Consider the following 17810-nt stretch of genomic DNA (forward strand, 5'->3'; position numbering starts at 1 on the left):
TTTCCAACTACTAGTATGTTGCTACCAATGTCCTCGTTGAAGTCTATTAACAATTGTTTTAAGTGTTATTCTCATCCCTCATTGGTTGCATATATTTAGAAGTGTAATTTATTTCTGATGTACATATCCTTTGATCATTCACTGTATCACTGTATCACTGTCATCCTGTTGTTCATTGAATTCCTTGAGCAGGCACCAGTAATATCTCCTTCGTCCTAGCCTGATATTTTAGAAAGTGCCACATTTGAGGCTCTTTCAGGCTTAGGGTAATGAGACAAATCATTTTTACTGGGTTTTAGCATATCGAATGTGCTGCAGGGAGTTTGCCAGACTCTGCTGTGTGGGCAGGGTACTCTCGGTAGCCTGCCAGATTCTCCAAGAGTAAGAACTAGATAATAAGATACTGCGAGGCTGCAAATGTGGCTGTGCGCTTCCAGGAGCTGGGTTTTTATAGTGTCTGGATCTTGGCCGTTGATGGGATAACACGGTGCTGGGGGCAGTTGGTGGGTGTAACACCTACCTACTGGAAGATGAGGGATATGGGTGGAGGAGGTCCAGTCACGATCCTAGCAGGCTTGGAGATCTCAGCCCTGGGTGCAGCACTCCAGGGTTCCTCTGCTGGTTCCTTTATGTGTGAGGCTCGTCCAAACGTGTGGAGTGTGGTCTTAAGTGTGGCTGTGGTTGGTTCCAGAGGTCTTCCACTCTCAAGGCTCTGCTCTGCTCCAAGAGATCTCCAAACCTGCTCGAATTAGGACTGGGCCTCCTCCACCCAGATCCCCCATCTTTCAGTAGGTAGCCTTACACCAACCAATTGCCCCAGCGCCGTGTTATCCCATCAATGGCCAAGACCCAGACACTATAAAACTCTGCTCCTGGAAAAGAACAGTGCAGAGTCTCCTGCCCCCACGCCTGGCTGTCCTCACTGGGGCCCCTTGGAGGGGACGGGTTTAGTTTCCCTCCCCGCCCTGAGCAGAGCCCCGGCAGCTGAAGCCCTCTGGAACCAGCCACAACCTTAGGTTAAAACCACTCTCCACACATTCGGACGAACCTCACGCATGAAGGAACCAGCAGAGGAACCCAGGCATGCGGTCCCTGGAGCTGAGATCTCCTTGATCATTAAGAAATTACTTTCACTGTCTCTTCTAACCTTTTTCAGCCTAAAATCTATGTTGTCGGATAGTATAGTCTCCCCAGGATTTTTAAAGATGTTTGCTTGAGGAATTGTTTTCCAGCCTTTGACTCTGAGTCTGTGCTTGCTCTTATTATTCAAACATGTTTCTCTAAGGCAGCAGAATGTTGGGTTCAAGTTTTAATCCATTTTGTCACTTGTGTCTCTTAATTGGTATGTTCAGACTATAGACATTGAGAGGGATTAGTGTCAAGGGGGATTTTGATTTTGCCATCTTTCTTTATAGGTTTGTTGTGTTTGTTTGTTTTTTCTTGCCTTACAGTAGCCCCTTCAGTTTTTCTATCAAAGTTGGTTTTGAGTCTATGAAGGTTTTTTTTATCCATGAAGTTGTGTATTATTCCTTTAAATCTTAATGAAAGTAGTTGCTGGGTAAAGTATTCTTGGTGAATCTTTCATTTCATTCAGTTTTTTTAGCATACCCCATCATAGACCTCGGGCCTGGTGTGTTTCATTCAATAGGTCTGCTGTAAAACTAAGGGATGCTCATTTGTAAGTAATTTCCTTCTTTGATCTTGCCACTCTCAGTATTACATCTCTATGGTTTTTCTCATTCTGATTAGGATATGTCTTATTATTTGGGTCTCTTTTTGCTAGTATCTTTTGGGCTTCTTTAATCTGGATGCCTGTGTTCTCCAGATGTAGGAACTTACAGATATGATTTCTTTGATGATTACTCCTCATTGTTGTTTCTTTCCTGTGTCTGGGACTCCAAAGATTCTTATGTTGTTACTCTTGATTTCATCCCATAATTCTTGTCTACCTTTGGGTTATTTTGAGATCTTTTTCCATTTTCTGCTGTTGCCTAAATGTTTTCTTCATCTCCTCCTTAAGCTCACTGATTCAATCCTGTCTTCAGCTGCTGTTTCTCGACTGATGAGGGTATCCATTGAGTTTTTCCTTTCATCTACTGAAATTTTTATTAATGAAATTTCTGCTTGTAGACTTCTAATTTCTGTTCTCATTTCCTCCTGTATTTTGTTTGCTGTCTTTTTCAATGTTTCTCTCAGATCCTCCTGTATTTTATTGGATGTCCATTCCTCTGTTTCTTTGAGCTCATTAAACATCCACTTCCTTTCTAAATTCATTTTCAAGGAGAAAATGTATATGGCTATTCCTTTTTGAGGCAACTTCAGAAGTCCTCTCTGTATCCACTCTTTATTGTGTGATTATGTGCTGTTTTCCCCTGCATGTGGTAGTCTGGAGGTGATTCTTTTTCATACACTATCATTGTCCCTCCCCCTCACTGTCAGGGAGGATTCTGGGGGAGGTTGATGGGTGGTTGTTTATTTTCCTGTAATTCCTTTACAATTTGGTTCTCCTGTTCATTGCATGTAGAATATGAAAAAAACAGATATCAAATGACAATTGAGTAGATAAGAAAAGTTGTGATATATATAATGAAATACTATGGATCCATAATAAATGATAAAATAATCAATTTGTTGCAACTGGCAATGAACTGGAGTATATTTTGTTAGTGAGTTGCCACTGGACCCCGCTATAGCGCAATCTGGAGGGGATCTGGTGAGCCCTACCACCCGCCCACCCAAAAAGCCCTGGCAACCAAAAACCTAAAGACCTCAATTGCTGCTGAGCTCACAGCCAATCGCCACAAGCTCAGACGAGCTTCATTCATGAGTGAATCTGCTGAAAAACCCAGATATGCAGGGCTTGTGACTGAAATCTCCAGGATCGCCAGGAGTTGGGAATGGGTGACCGCCAGCCCATCTCCCTGCGCTTCAGGTAGCTGGGAGTCATACCCACAAACTGACTCTGGCACCATTTAATCTCATTGACAGCTTAAATCCAGAGACTCACAAACAAACCTCTGAAGAGATCAAAACGCCTCTGGACCCCAAAGTCACCATCTAGTTAAAAATTTAATTCTTGCTGTATCAACCTATTTAAAAAATCTTAGAATTTCTGGAGCATGAGGCTGCATTTGCAGCCACGCAACATCTCATACTCTATACAAGGCTCAATGACTGCAGGATGATACAACAATCTTCACATACTTTTCTCCAAAGAAACTTTTTCAGATAACATTTAGTGGATTATTCCTAATAGGCAATACAAAGTAAAACATTATGTTCTGTTTTGGGTGCAGGCTTTGGGGATCAGGGTGAAATAATTAGAAATATGGTGGTGGGAAGGTGTAATGGTGGTGGGATTGGGGTTGGAATATTGAATGTAATCAAGTATTGTGAACAACTTTATAAAAATAAAATTATATTTAAGAAAATAGAAAATAGAGAGGCTGAATTTGGGGTTGCAGTATCAGATGGTTGATTCTGTTATCGTACTGAAGATGACATCTAAAAGCCATTCATGAGAAATATACCCATATGAATTCCAAAATAAAGAGCTCTAACACTGCAGCACCTGGGTTTTTGTGTGCTAATATTACATGCCGTCTAGAAGAACCAATATATAATAAGATTCTCTGCACTGAGGAGGACTATTGACAGTGGAGATATAATGGTACAGGAAAAATAAAACTGTTCTTTGAACTAATTTTTGTACATTCAATTTGAGTTTGATTTGGTTTGCTTTTCCCCCATAGTGTTGCTACTTCTTTTTAGGCCACAAAATCTGTGTTTAGATATCAAGTTTGATTGGGATCAAGGGAAGATATATGGTGCTGAGGACAGAATATGGGTCCAAATCTTGAAGGGAAAGTACCTTATAAGCTGTATTATCTTTCATACCTTGCTGTTGCTTCTTAAGTGGACTCCTAAATTCTTTTTTCTTAATTTTATTGAATCATTGTGGGATGGTTATAAGCATTAATGTTTGGGTTACAATCACACAATGATCAAACACCCATCCCTCCACCAGTGCACATTCCCCACCACCAATATCCCCAGTATAACTGCCCTTTCCTACCCTCCCTCTGCCTCCATGGCAGACATGATTCCCCATAATCTCTCTCTACTTTTGGACATTATGGTTTGCAATACAGACCCTGAGAGGTTATCATGTTTGGTTCATTATCTACTTTCTGCACACATCTCCGATCCCGACCAGTTCCTCCAGCCATCTTTTTCTTAGTGATCTCTTCTCTATTCCAGCTGCCTTCTCCCTTTGCTCATAAGGCAGGCTTCCAGCTATGGAGCAATCTATCTGTCCCGTGAATCTACTGTCCTTAGGTGTCAGCCTCATATTTTGTTGTTTTATACTCCACAAATGAGTGCAGTCCTATGTCTTCCAATCTCTTTCTGACTCATTTCACTTAGCACGATACTCTCCATGTCTATCCATTTAGAAGCCAAGTTTATGACTTCATCTCTCCTGACAGCTGCATAGTATTCCATTGTGTAGATGTACCAAAGTGTCTTTAACCACTCATCTGTTCTAGGGAACTTGGGTTGTTTCCAGATTATGGCAGTAGTTCTCATCCATATTAACTATAGATTTTTTTAATGTGACAGTTACATAGGAAGAAACTTTAAAAAGTTTCGTTGGGTTTCAGATAAATGATTTACCCTTGGTGAAATAATTTTCTATCTTTAGGAATTAACAACTCTTGAGTGGAGCAGTGTCTACAATCTCAGTGAGTATTTAAACATGACAACAACAGGAAAAAAGGGAACGTCTCTGCCATATTAATGAGCCCAGGCCACAGCTCCTGACCCTTTGCTTACTATGCACCTTTCCTGGTGAGATTAGTCTGACTGATAACACCAGCCCAATTCAAAATGTCACCAGCCTCCACTCCCAACCTCTGATACTTTTTTAAATGAACACATTTTAGAATATACATAATATATTGAGATTCTGTAGGTTATAATGCTATTTATAATAGTTCATGCACATAATTCCAACACTAAACCCACCACCAGTATACACCTTTCCTCTCCCAAGGACCCTAAGATCCCCCCATGCACCTCCCAACTCAGTTGTGCGGATCAATTCTCTCAATGTGTTGTTTTGGACCTTTGTTGCTGTTTTGCTGTGTATTTAACTCCCATATATGAGAGAGCTCATTCTGTATCTATCCCTTCTGACTTCATTCAGTGTGATGGCCTCTGTTAACAGGCCCATATGAAATATCCTGAAGTATATTGTTGCCTAGCTGACTGCACTGCTGATATACTAGCAAATGTTTATACTACTCATGGTTATACATCCCGTCATTGGGTGAAGATGGGCAGAGAAGGAAAAGAGAAACTCCCAGCCTAATCCCTCAGAAACTCCCAAGGTGTATAACTACAAAGATTCACCATCAGCACAGCAGTAATACTGGAAAACCAATGTGAGAAACATGTAGTTATCGAAGTTAAATGAGTGAAAACAATAACACAGACGGCACAAACACCAACAACGCTGTAAATAATTAAAAATAACTTTAGTGATTCTATAATGAGGATGTATGGTGAGCACTAAAAAACAGTTTCTAGTAATTTGTTGGAACAAGTAATCAGCAAAGCACAAGAAACTATGAGCGCTGAGAGAACAAGCAGAAATGACAGAAATGAGTATGTTAAATATTTAAAAACAAAAACTATTAGAATCTCTGAGCAGCATAATAACAGCAGCTGAGGAAAAGATTGAAAAGCTCCAAGAAAAGATGGAAAAAACATCAGAAAATAACAGAAGATAGTAAAATATCTGAAAAGAAATGAACAGCACACCAGAGAACTATGGGATCAATTTAAGAGGGAAACATAAGAATAATCTGAATACATCAGAACCAAGAGGGCAAATTTGATAAAGAAATCATAGTTGAAAGTAAAAGAAATCACAATTAAAATCTTTCCACAGTTGAGGTATGCAAGCTAACAAATACAAAAGATGATTTAAACTCCCCAGAAAAAATAAACTAAACTAGATAAACTCCAAGACACATTCTGTTCAGAAAGACAAAACGAAAGACAGAGTTTTAAAAGCAGCAAAACAAAAATAGAAACTTACACACGAAGGAAAGTCCATGAAATTTACAGTTGATCTATTAAGTAAGACTCTACAAGCAAGAAGAGGATGGACGGATAATAGTACAAAAACTTATGAACACCAACCAAGAATACTCTTTCCAGGGATATTATCATTCAGATTAGAATTAATGATAAAAAATCATGGACAAGCAACATCTTAGGAAATTCACAGCCTTGAAACTAGCTTTGCAATAAGCGTTAAAGGAGTTTATTTAAAGGACTGGACAAACATCTCAGCATGAAGGCAATAAGTATGGTACTCACTCATTGTGCTTATTGTTGCCCTCTATTAGAAAGTTATGTTTACCTATACCTTCCTCCTAAGGAATTTAATACATTTTCAATAATGAATTACATCTCATTTAATATTGATTGTTCTACGCTTGATACTTTTTTAACATCCCTAAGGATATTTTAAAAATTTATTATGACACTGTGATTAACAAAGTTGTTGAAATAAACTTGTTTCAGACATATAACATTACAAAACAATCCCACCACCAGTGTGATCATCCCTCTACCAATGTCCCCAAGTTCCCTCCCACTTCCTTGGAAGACATAATTTTTTTATTTCAGGGGCCTGGGCTGGAGCAACAGCACAGCAGGTAGGGTGTTTGCCTTGCAAGCGGCCAACATGGCCGACCCGAGTTCGATTCCTCCGCCCCTCTCAGAGAGCCCGGCAAGCTACCGAGAGTATCTCGCCCACACGGCAAAACTTGGCAAGCTACCCGTGATGTATTCAATATGCCAAACACAGTAACAATTGTCACAATGGAGGCGTTACAAACACAGTAACAATGTCACAATGGAGACGTTACTGGGCCCGCTTGAGCAAATCGATGAACAATGGGAGGACAGTGACAGTGATTTCAGGAGCCCAAGTGAGTGATACAGCAGGTGGCAGGATGCTTGCCTTGCATGCAGTCAACCTGGGTTCAGTCTCTGGCACTGCATATAGCTTCTGAGGTCTGGCCAGGAGTGATCCCTAAGTGCATAGACAGGCAAAAGCCCTGAGCACTTCTGGAGGTTAACCCAAGACAAAAAAAAGATATTTAATGTTGCTTGCTCCAAAAGGTAAATGAAATGGCAAATGGAACTTATTAACATGGACACTTTAAGCACTTTGTAAAATAGTTTCTAATATAAAACTATTATCTATAGAGATTTTAATATAATATAGCACTGTACTCCCATTTTCATCAATTTGCTTGAGCGGGCACCAGTAAGGTCTTCATTGTGAGTCTTGTTACTGTTTTTGCCATATCGAATACACCACAGGGAGCTTGCTGTGTGAGAGGGATACTCTTAGTAACTTGCTGGACTCTCCGAGAAGGACAGAGGAATCCAACCCAGGTCGGCCACATGCAAGGCAAAAATGCCCTACCGGCTGTGCTATCACTCCAGCCCTTAATATAATATCACGATCACGATCATCCTGTTGTTCGTCAATTGTCTCGAGCAGGCACCAGTAACATCTCTTTCTACCTAGCCCTGAGACTTTAAAAGAGCCATTTCAATGCTCTTTCAGGATTAGGAGGATGAGACCCATCATTGTTACTGGTATTTGGCATATTGAGTACAACAAGGGAAGTTTGCTAGACTCTGCCGTGACATCTTATTATCTGAGTGATAGCACAGCGGTAGGGCGTTTGCCTTGCATGCAGCCAACATGGCTGACCCGAGTTCGATTCCTCCGCCCCTCTCGGAGAGCCCGGCAAGCTACTGAGAGTATCTCGCCCGCACGGCAGGGCCTGGCAAGCTCCCCGTGACGTATTCAATATGCCAAACACAGTAACAACAAAGTCTCCAATGGAGACGTTACTGGGCCTGTTCGAGCAAATCGATGATCAACGGGAGGGCGTTTACTTTACTTACAACTTAAAACCAATATTTTATCCGTTTTGTATTATAAAACTCTTTGTACTTTTACAGTCCTATTCAAATTTTACCCTTAAAATTTTAATTTGTTTACTAAATTTTACATTGATAGGCTTTATCTGGGTTGGAGCTATAGCACAGCAGGTAGGGTTTTTGCCTTGCATGCGGCCGACATGGCTGAACCGAGTTTGATTCCTCCGACCCTCTTGAAGAGCCCGGCAAGCTACCGAGAGTATCTTGCCCGCGTGGCAATGTCTGGCAAGTTACCCGTCACGTATTCGATATGACAAACACAGTAACAAGTTTCACAATGGAGACGCTACTGGGCCCACTCAAGCAAATCGATGAACAACGGAAGGACAGTGGACAGTGACAGACTTTACCTATCATGTAACTCTAAAATATGTTAACACAGAATCTTTTAAAAAGTCTTATCTTTGGTTGGGAAGACATAATTATCACAGTGAGATATAACTACAAAATATAACTTGATGCAATATATTTCAGAATCCAGTTGAAAACTGTTGGGGAACTGTTATCCCCAACATTCCAGGACATGTCGCTACCGGATCTGGGAAGGAGCCTGGTCATGGGGCAAAGGAGGACGAGCACGTGAAGAATATCCTCTGGGAGCAGTTGATCACAGTTTGAGTTATTGCCAAATACACACATTAATATAGATGGTCTCGGATTACAGGAGGTGCAATCACACAGAGCTTAACACTATTGGCCTATTACCTTTTCCTCTCTGCTTTGCCCCCAGTACAATCCCCTTCAAGGCTATATGTTGCGGTTAGGATGACTTCCTTAAGTCATACATGATGGTTTCTGCATTTCAAGCATATGTGACTAAGGGGTGGAGTGAGGTTCAAAGCCAGACACATGATGCAGGCACCCTGTTTTGCTATCTCTGCCCAGTTACTCCCCCTTGTAAAGTTTCACTACAGGGCCATTTTTCAAGGTCTGGTTTTTCCTGCTCCAGTGCCCGTCACCCTGTTCCACAGAAAATGTATTTATGTAAATGAGAATAAGCGTTATATTTTATTAAATCATCTATATTTCTTTATTTACATAGGTTAAAATCAGATGCAATCAATTATCCCAAATTAACTTTTATTGATTTATTTTCTGATAATTCCATTTGCCATTCCTTTAAGATCTGCTGTAGCAAACAATATGAAGTGAATTCGTATATGCCTGCCATGGGATAAGGCTAGGAGTGGGAGAGAACCTGGAGAAATTGTGTGAAGGGAAAGGCACACTGCTGTTGTTACTAGTGTTAGAACGCTCTATGGCTGAAACAAGTCTAATGTAAACAACTTGTAAATCATGGTGCATTAAGAAAGATATATTCTTTTAAAAGAAAAAGGTATGACCAATACAAAACTGAACATAAATAGTCTCTGCCTGCAAGGAACTTGTTTCAGTGCTAAGGAATCCAATTAATATAGTATGAATCAACTAAAGTTTAAAACCAAAAGAAAAAGATAAAAGGAACAGGCAAACTTAATTTTAAAGAATTATTTTATTCAACACAAAAATAAAGAATATATATAATTTCACTGTGGAAATGATCATTACTTTTATGTTTTTAGTAAGCTCTTGAAATGTAGTGCTTTGTTTCAAAATGTAAGCAATATACAGAGAACAACTAATTTTGCATTACTTTCCCTGACAAAAATCTTTTGACTGTCTATATTACAGCAAAAAAACAATATAAACAAATTACATATTAATTACTTTAACATTTTTTTCTGTCAGAAATACAGTGTTGTTACAAAATCAAAACAATTAGAGCAAACTATTGACTATTTTACTATTACTTATTTTTACATTCTTTAGTCTCAGGCTTTAAAATACCATTTGATATCATTTTAAAGTATAAGCAATACAAAATGATTTGCTTGCCAAATCTTTGGAATGCCTGTGTCATCATTTCAACGTAAAACAACGGAAATATGTCCTTAGTTTTCACACTCTTCTTTCTAAATCTTCAAAGTGCAGCCTTCTTCATTTAAAATAGTAAGCACCGTACCTGAACCATTATTTACATGGCCTTTGAAATTCAGCACTAACTTCAACAGATAAATTATATGTTAACAACTTAATATTCTTTCTCTTTACTGTTGCTGACATGTAGTATGTTATGTCACCATTACAAGAAAATTGGTGTTCTTCATCATTTGTTTCTTGGCAAATTTTGGATAAACACTGCTCACTTAGCACGTAGACTGCATCACTTTTTAGAGTAGTAAAATGTGTACCTTACTACCTACAGCTAGTGTGTACATCACTGAACAGTGCAACTCTACTGAAAAAGTACAGGAAACAAAGACATCCGGCATGCTAGGTAACATGAAGAAATTGAACGTGGTACACTAAGTGAGCAGCAGTAGATTAAATCTACTGAGATAGGTAAGATAAAAACAATCTGAGAAGGTAACATTTAAGCCATGAGGTTAGGGCTGAGCAGCTATCCAAGAACATGAGCAGGCTAGCTTGGATTAAGCAATGTACTTTCTGTGTTTGTTTGTTTGTTTGTTTTTTGGAGTTTTTTTTTTTGCCACACGTGGTGGTGCTCAGGGTTTAATTCTAGCTGCGCATTTAGCGATCACTCCTGTGGTGCTCAGGGAATGATATACGGCTCCAGGGATTGTACTGGGTTCATCTACAAGTAAAGCAAGTGCCCTTCCCACTGTACTATTGCTCCAGCCCTGGGCAGAGCATGTTTCTTAAACAGTGAAAGTTTACTTACATGTTTCTACAGACTTTGGCTTCAGGAAAACTAATGAGTGCTTTATGATGTTGACCCTGACTTAAAGATACACAGTGAGGTAGCAACAAAAGTTCAAAGGCAACTATAATGGGAGAAATGATTCACGCAATTTGAATTGGGAGGGTAAGTATAAAGGGTTTGGGGGGTTCCCGGGGAGGGAAGTGGATACACTGATGATGGGGTGTATTGGAACTATTATTAATAGCACTGTAAACCACAGGTTCTCAAAAAAGTAAAAAAATAGTAAAAAAAACCACGTTGACCTTGGAGCTGCAATTTGTGTTAGCTAAACCACATACAAGTCTGAGCCACTGGTGGTACAGGCCAGCAATAACCTGTTAATGGTGGCACATCAGTGTTAAAGCAATTACCTTTATTATTAAAATCACTCAGGAAAAGTGGTCCAGTACATGTCTTCCCGCTTTGCTACCTGTAGCATCAACTTCAGTTGGGTCTGCACTGCAGCAAGTTTCTGCTGGTTCAAAACACCATTAAAATTCCACTGTTCATAGCAATCGACAGGGATAGGATAAATCACACACTTCAGTTCTACCAAGGCTGTTAAATGCGGCAGAAGGTTCATGAGTGCAGTCATTGTAATGGGATTGCAAGCAAAACTAAAGATATGGAGGTGTGAACAGTGGCTCAGGGCTGGGATTATAGCAGACAGCAAAGAATCCGTGATTTGGCAGTTGTTTAACTCCAGGTATTGCAGGGTGCCTGAAACCCTCTCCAGCAAAGTCTGTAAGGGCTCATAAACTTCCCAAAATATCTGGTTGTTACTTAGATTCAGTAGCTTTAAGTGCATGGCCTGAGAGCTCCGTGATAGGACTGTGATATCTCTTTTAGAAAGGTAACAGAAAGACAGGCTCAATGTATCCAACTGAGGTCGCAGAACTCTGTAGAGACAGAAAAAAAATTATTACAGGATAATGAAATATTGGACCAGATCAATGAACATTTGAGTTACAGCTACTGAAGTCGCTAAGGTAATTAACATAACTTGCAAAAGCAATTTTATCACAAAGAGGACTGGCTGCAGTCTTTACAGAGTTATGACCTTTGTACAGTTACTTTATCAACCTTACCCTCAAGATCTTAATCTTTAAATATATACAACAATAATTATTATATGGGGTTATAGGAAAGATAAAGTGGGAAAAAACAGTATATACAACATAACAATGGTGAATTTTGTTAACATATTTGGTGAAGATGGGTCTAAAAATGCTAAGTGAAGATTTCTTTTCATTAGACCCCAGATGACAAGGTCTAGGTTCAAGATCTAAACCTTGAGACAACTCAGAAGCAAAATGATCTGAGTGCTAACTATTGTTACCAATTAATGGAGATGTTTCAGGGCTACTCCATAACACAATTATCTTTCAAAAGGGCTGTAAAAACCAAAATTATAATATAATTTTAATATAATACATAATAATTATAATATAATTATAATTCTTATCAATTTATCAGTAAATCAGTAAATTTATTACATAGTGTCTGCACATGGTTGGCTGGCTAACTGGAGAAATGAATGAACACAATTTCCTATTCTAAGCTGCTTACTCCCCTCACCACAAGACACCTCTCTCTTGCCTAGAAAGTTTCAAACTCCCCGCAATATACAGGCTGAGATAGAAAGAAAAATAGAATCTAAGGAGTATTTACACATGTGCTATTTCCTTCCCCCATCCCATCACCTGAGCAGTTTGTGCAGTTGATCTTTGAGGCAGAAGAAAGACAAGTTGAGCTCATCAAGGTTGTTCATCTTTCCAAGCCAGGTAAGAAAAATTTTGAAGTGTCTCCCCTTACAACATTTAAAGGGAACATCATTCAGGCTAAGGCTGTTCAGGTGGATCAACTGAGGCAAAAGGGTGGTCACTTTCTTCAGGTGCCCCTGATTGACTTCCAGGTGATCAATACAGGACAGATCCAGAATCTGCAGGCTATTTGTGTGTGCAGACAGGTTATCAATTTGCAAATTTCGGCAGCATAGGTGCAAAGATCCAAAGCTCTGATCAATCTTACGCTTAAGGAAAGAAAGAAATTGCTTTGTTCTCAATGTAGAATTGAAAGAAATGTCCACTAGTAATTCAATGGGTTCCCTGGCTAGCAGAGGCTCAGATTCTGAATTAACCACTTCAAGGCACCTAACATTATTCTGTGCTTCTGTTACTTTAAAGTTGGAGTGCTGAGAATAAGCACAAGACTGAAAACAAAATGGGTATTTGGTCCTGTATGTGCACACTATCCCACAGTCACAGTCTTGCCTTAAATCCAAAATTCTCAGCTTGGAGGTCCTGTAAAGTAAAAGAAGAGAGACCATGTGAGAGATAGTAAGTTTTATTATAACTCAGCAAGATCAATGATGTGAAGCAAGGATAGAACCTTACGAGCTGGTTTTCACTCTATAAATCATTTACATACAAACTTTTCCTACATAATTTTACCATCTTTTCTCTATAATTTCTTCACTTCTGGTATTCCCCAGTCTCAATGCCCATGCCATCCTATTATGTAATAACATTAAAAAAGTAAATCCATCCATAGTGTCACTAATCAGTTCTATCTATATTAGCTCTGTAGGTTTTTTAAGTACTTAAGATGACCCCAAGTGTTGGACCAACAGACTCAGTGATCCTAAATAGGCATTAGTCCTAAGTAGGAGTTAATTTGGGGAGACTCTTGGTATTCCCTGCCCAGGATCCAGCATACCCTCCTGCTGCCTCACTATGCCACTTTTGGATTAGTCTTACCATGAGAAGGAGTTCTGGGCAGGGAAGAACTGCAGACCATCCACCATGGCTTCCAATATTTCATAGGGTGCTTCTTGTATATTCAGTGTTCCAATGTGCAGACAATGATAGGGCCAGACTTTCACCATTGCCTCTAGCACCTCCGTCTGTCTGCCCCGGAAAGCAGTAGTAAACAATGGAACAAAGAGGTCTCTTGGGATTTCATCCAGGGCTTGGATTGCTGCAGGCTCATTACTCAGCAGAGTCTTCAGAGCAAGTTCAAGCAGTGTGTTTACAGATTTTGGGTCCATCTTCGTAAACTTACTTCAGGGAGAGGGATATTTAACAATCCTAGAAAGACATATACAGACTCATGTTTTATTCCAAGATTAGAAACTAAATATCTGTTGAAATTGTATTGGTGAATCAAACAGTCACCATAGGAAACCTCTACTAGAAGCATAGAATTAAAAAACATAAATCTATATATTTAAATACATATACTTTCACACTTATGTGTAAATATACAGTGAGACAACGGTATAGTTTTATTTTATGTAAGACAAAATGCCATTAGGAATCATATTTAAGTGAACAGAAGACCATGTTGACCACCTAGCTGACTTTTCCCCAACATATCTGCTGAAAAATATAAAATAAGGAAACCTAAAATCTACACAAGTCACACCCTCACCATTATCTTAAACAGTGCCAAAACCACAAAATAATTTTTATTTCGAACCGGACAACCATGAAAGCTCAGCACACAATCTGTCGCAATTTCATCACTAAGGTTTTATGTCAACAAAAAGAGATCAAAGAAATATAAAAGAGATACAGAGGAAGACAGACAGGGGCTTAGAGTTGACATAAAACTACAGCTAGGATGACTAAACACAGATTAAGTCTGAAAATGCTACAAAGAAACCCTGAAAAGTGAGCACTAGGATTTCAGGAAATAATGAGCTTTTGTAGAGGGGTAATGTTGATTTATGGTGTAATATTTAAAACACATATATTCTGAGAGAACATGTAAGAAATGTGGGATAAACACCTGGATACACAGTTAATTATGGAAAAGAGAAACAGAAGGAAAAAATATGATCCTGTAATGAAGGCACCAGGGAACCACTAAGGCAGAGTCTCAAAACGTTTACCTTCTACCTCCTACTTCTACCTCCATCACCAAAAATAGTGACAAATTTTAACAACATAATAAAACCTAAAGGACCTGGATTTTGCTACAAAGACAGAAAAAAGTGCCATTAACTAGGAATTCCTTGAAACAAGCCAATACAATAGAAATGAACAGCAAGGATTCTACACAAAATCACTGAAAAATAAAAACAAAGAAACAAAATTTCACATGTGTTAAACAATCATGAAGCAGAGGACACTATTAGATAACATTGGGTTGTCCTTGCTCCTCCCGCAGGGAGCTTATTGAATCACTCCCACAACAGTGGAACTGAGGCACACCCAATTCCATCAATCACAAATAATCCTATATTGCTTTTCTCTTTCCTTTATGTCATTTACATGGTTTATTTAGCAATGTCATTTTTGTATAGACACGGGAAGACAGTTGATGCTATGCTACATAACATGGGAATTAATTAACTCCAAAATAGTATTTACTTCTGGGCATCCCTATTTACTTGATGTAAGCCTCAGTTGCCCTTAGATCCTAGTACTCCAAGAGCAGAATCCTGACGATGGACTGGATGAACTCAGAGCAATCTGTGAGCTACCCTGGCATCAAAAAGGTCAGGCAAAGAGCCATAATACTTAACTATAAGTTAAGAGCATGGTCATGGACAAACTCTATCATGACCCAAAAAGAAGTAACTGTATAAGGGCCCTGCTGAGGTTAGGTAAGTATAACCTTGCCTGCGGACTATGGTCTGGAATATAATATAGCAAGATGTACCCAGAAAGGGCCAAACTTTAAGGTTAATATATCTCTTACTATGCCCATACAAAATGACATTGCTATAACTATTATAAGAAGTAAATTTACTATGATTGTTTAAATGGATTACTAGCTGAGGAAAAGAGAAAGCAATACACCCTGGATGGAATCTCCTGGTAATCTAGAATCTCCTCAAATTATATTTTGTCCTTGAGTTAATGGCTTTACATCTCTTTGTTGTTATGATAATGTTCAACCTCACCTTTGTATGCCCACCCTTCATGATTTCTATATAACTATGCTGTAACGGATAAGAGGAGACTAGATGTTGGGGAGGAGATGTTGAAGATGCTGAAGATGAGATGTTGAAGACATTGAGGATGAGAAAGTTGGGACAAGACATTAGGGACTAGATGCTGAAGATGAGATGCTGGGGCTAGACGTTGAAGATGAGAATATTGACAACTAGACATTAAAGACTAGAGGAAAACAGATTTTGGGACTTTGAGGTCTGCGAGGACTAGAAGGAGAACCAGATGACGATGATGACTGGAAGTAGAGGACTATGAGACTACAACGAGACGAGGAAGCAGATATAACAAGAGAGGACTCTGAGGTCTACGAGGAACACAGAGACTAGGATGATGGAACTCTGATAACTGGGACTATGACCAAAACTATAACTACGACTGTGCAGTGAAGGGAGAGATAGGACTACACCGGGGATGAGAGAAATAAACCACAGCAGACCAGCCTGGAGCCCGGGTCCTATTTCTCCATAACCCAGTACTTCACCCATTCGTCATCCACCACCGTGGAACGGCCTGGGGAGGCAGCTCTCAGCCACTGAACCCTTGTGTCCTGCCTGGGTGGGCCCATGCACCCTTTTTCCTTTTGGAAACTTACAGGAAACTATGTTGACACTCCACACAGAGATAATTAAACACAAATAGGCAAGAATTTTAGTATAAAGGGGATGGACAGATAGCACAGGAGTAAGGTTCTTGCTTTGCATGTGGCCAATCCAATTTCAATTCCTGAAACCACACATGAGGTCCCCTGAGTACCACCACAAGTGATTCTGAGCACAAAGCCAGGAGTAAGCCCTGATATGACCCAATTATGACTCAAAAGTAAAAAAATAATAATTTTAGGATATTAACAACCTACCCTGAACCAGAATATTTCTCAAATATAAACAGAAAATCTTAAGTAAATGTTATTATTTTTATTAATCTAGATGGTCTGTCCTTCAACTATCTTAGACTGTCAGAAACAATTTTCCACAGGAAAGAAATAAGTATATTCTATGCTATGAGTCCTACTAGAGTAGGGTTCTGCAAACTGTAATCTATGAGGCCAAATTCAGTCTAGTACTTGTTTTTGTAAACAGTTTCATTAGAACCAAAGCATTGCTGTCCATTAACCTATTCTCAACACATTCTTTTACACTAAAAAGACAAACTTGAGTGGTTGTGACAGAGACACAGTGACCCAGAAACTTGAAGTATTTACATATGCATTTTCATCATTATTTTCCAAGTCATCCTCTAAGAGATGAAGTGGGATTTTCATATATGTAATGCCCCTAATGGTCAGCATTGTGCATCCAATATTAAAATAAAGGTGGAGGTAGAGAGTGAAGACTAGAATACAAATGCTTTGTGTTTTGTAAAAGAGAAAATGTTCAACAAAGTGAGAGAAAGGAGATGTTGTTTTATCATTCTGATTATGATGTATTTTGGATTGTTTCATTTGGGGTTGTTTTGCTAGGACACTTTGGGCTTCTTGAATGAGTGTATATACTCATCAGCAATAGATAAGGGTCATTATGATTTCTGTGACTAGTTGTTCTTATTTATCCTCTCCTGCTTTTTTCAGGAAGTTCAATAATTCCTTATTTTGAAAGATAAAAAGTTTGTTGAATAGTAGAAGAGGAAATCCCTAGCTGGGGAGGAACTTAGTATATGACTAAGTTTGGCACTAATATTCTTATTGTTCCTCTTGAACTCATTCCATAATCCTCTAGAGTGTTTTTCAGTTGAGACTTTTTTTCATCTTGTTTTGTTTTTAGAGGTTTTCTGGCATCTCATCTTGAAGTTCACTGATACTTTCCTAGACTGCTTTTACTTTGATTCTGAGTTTTTTCACTGATTTTTTTTACCTTCCAAACTCTTCAATATTGTCATGTCTGATTGCAATTTTTTCATTTCTACTTTCATAGTTTCTTGTTCTTGTACTATTATTTCTTGAGTTCATAAAATATCCTTACAACATTGTCAAAAATAGTGTTTCTTAAATTTGCATATAATTATTGCACATAGCCATGCTAAGTGTCTTTATATTGTTATAAATTTAGTATGTGTGCTGCTGAAACAAACAT

The 17810-nt window shown here is 38.9% G+C and overlaps 1 protein-coding gene across 2 annotated transcripts in view; it reads right to left on the bottom strand.

The window, feature by feature from the left end:
• Positions 1-10611: 10611 nt before the first annotated feature.
• LOC130032636 (melanoma antigen preferentially expressed in tumors-like) overlaps positions 10612-17810 on the bottom strand; it is a 59248-nt gene continuing 52049 nt past the window's right edge. For both annotated transcript variants that reach the window (XM_056124186.1, XM_056124184.1), the window contains 3 exons: positions 13537-13866; positions 12481-13080; positions 10612-11676 (listed from right to left, as the gene is read on the bottom strand). In XM_056124186.1, coding sequence (XP_055980161.1) covers positions 11163-11676; positions 12481-13080; positions 13537-13826 — 1404 coding nt within the window. In that variant the 5' untranslated portion in view covers positions 13827-13866 and the 3' untranslated portion in view covers positions 10612-11162. The remainder of the gene's footprint in view (positions 11677-12480; positions 13081-13536; positions 13867-17810) is intronic.

Source organism: Sorex fumeus, unplaced genomic scaffold (assembly GCF_029834395.1).
Source record: "Sorex fumeus unplaced genomic scaffold, SorFum_2.1 ptg000050l, whole genome shotgun sequence".
Classification (NCBI taxonomy): Eukaryota; Metazoa; Chordata; class Mammalia; order Eulipotyphla; family Soricidae; genus Sorex; species Sorex fumeus.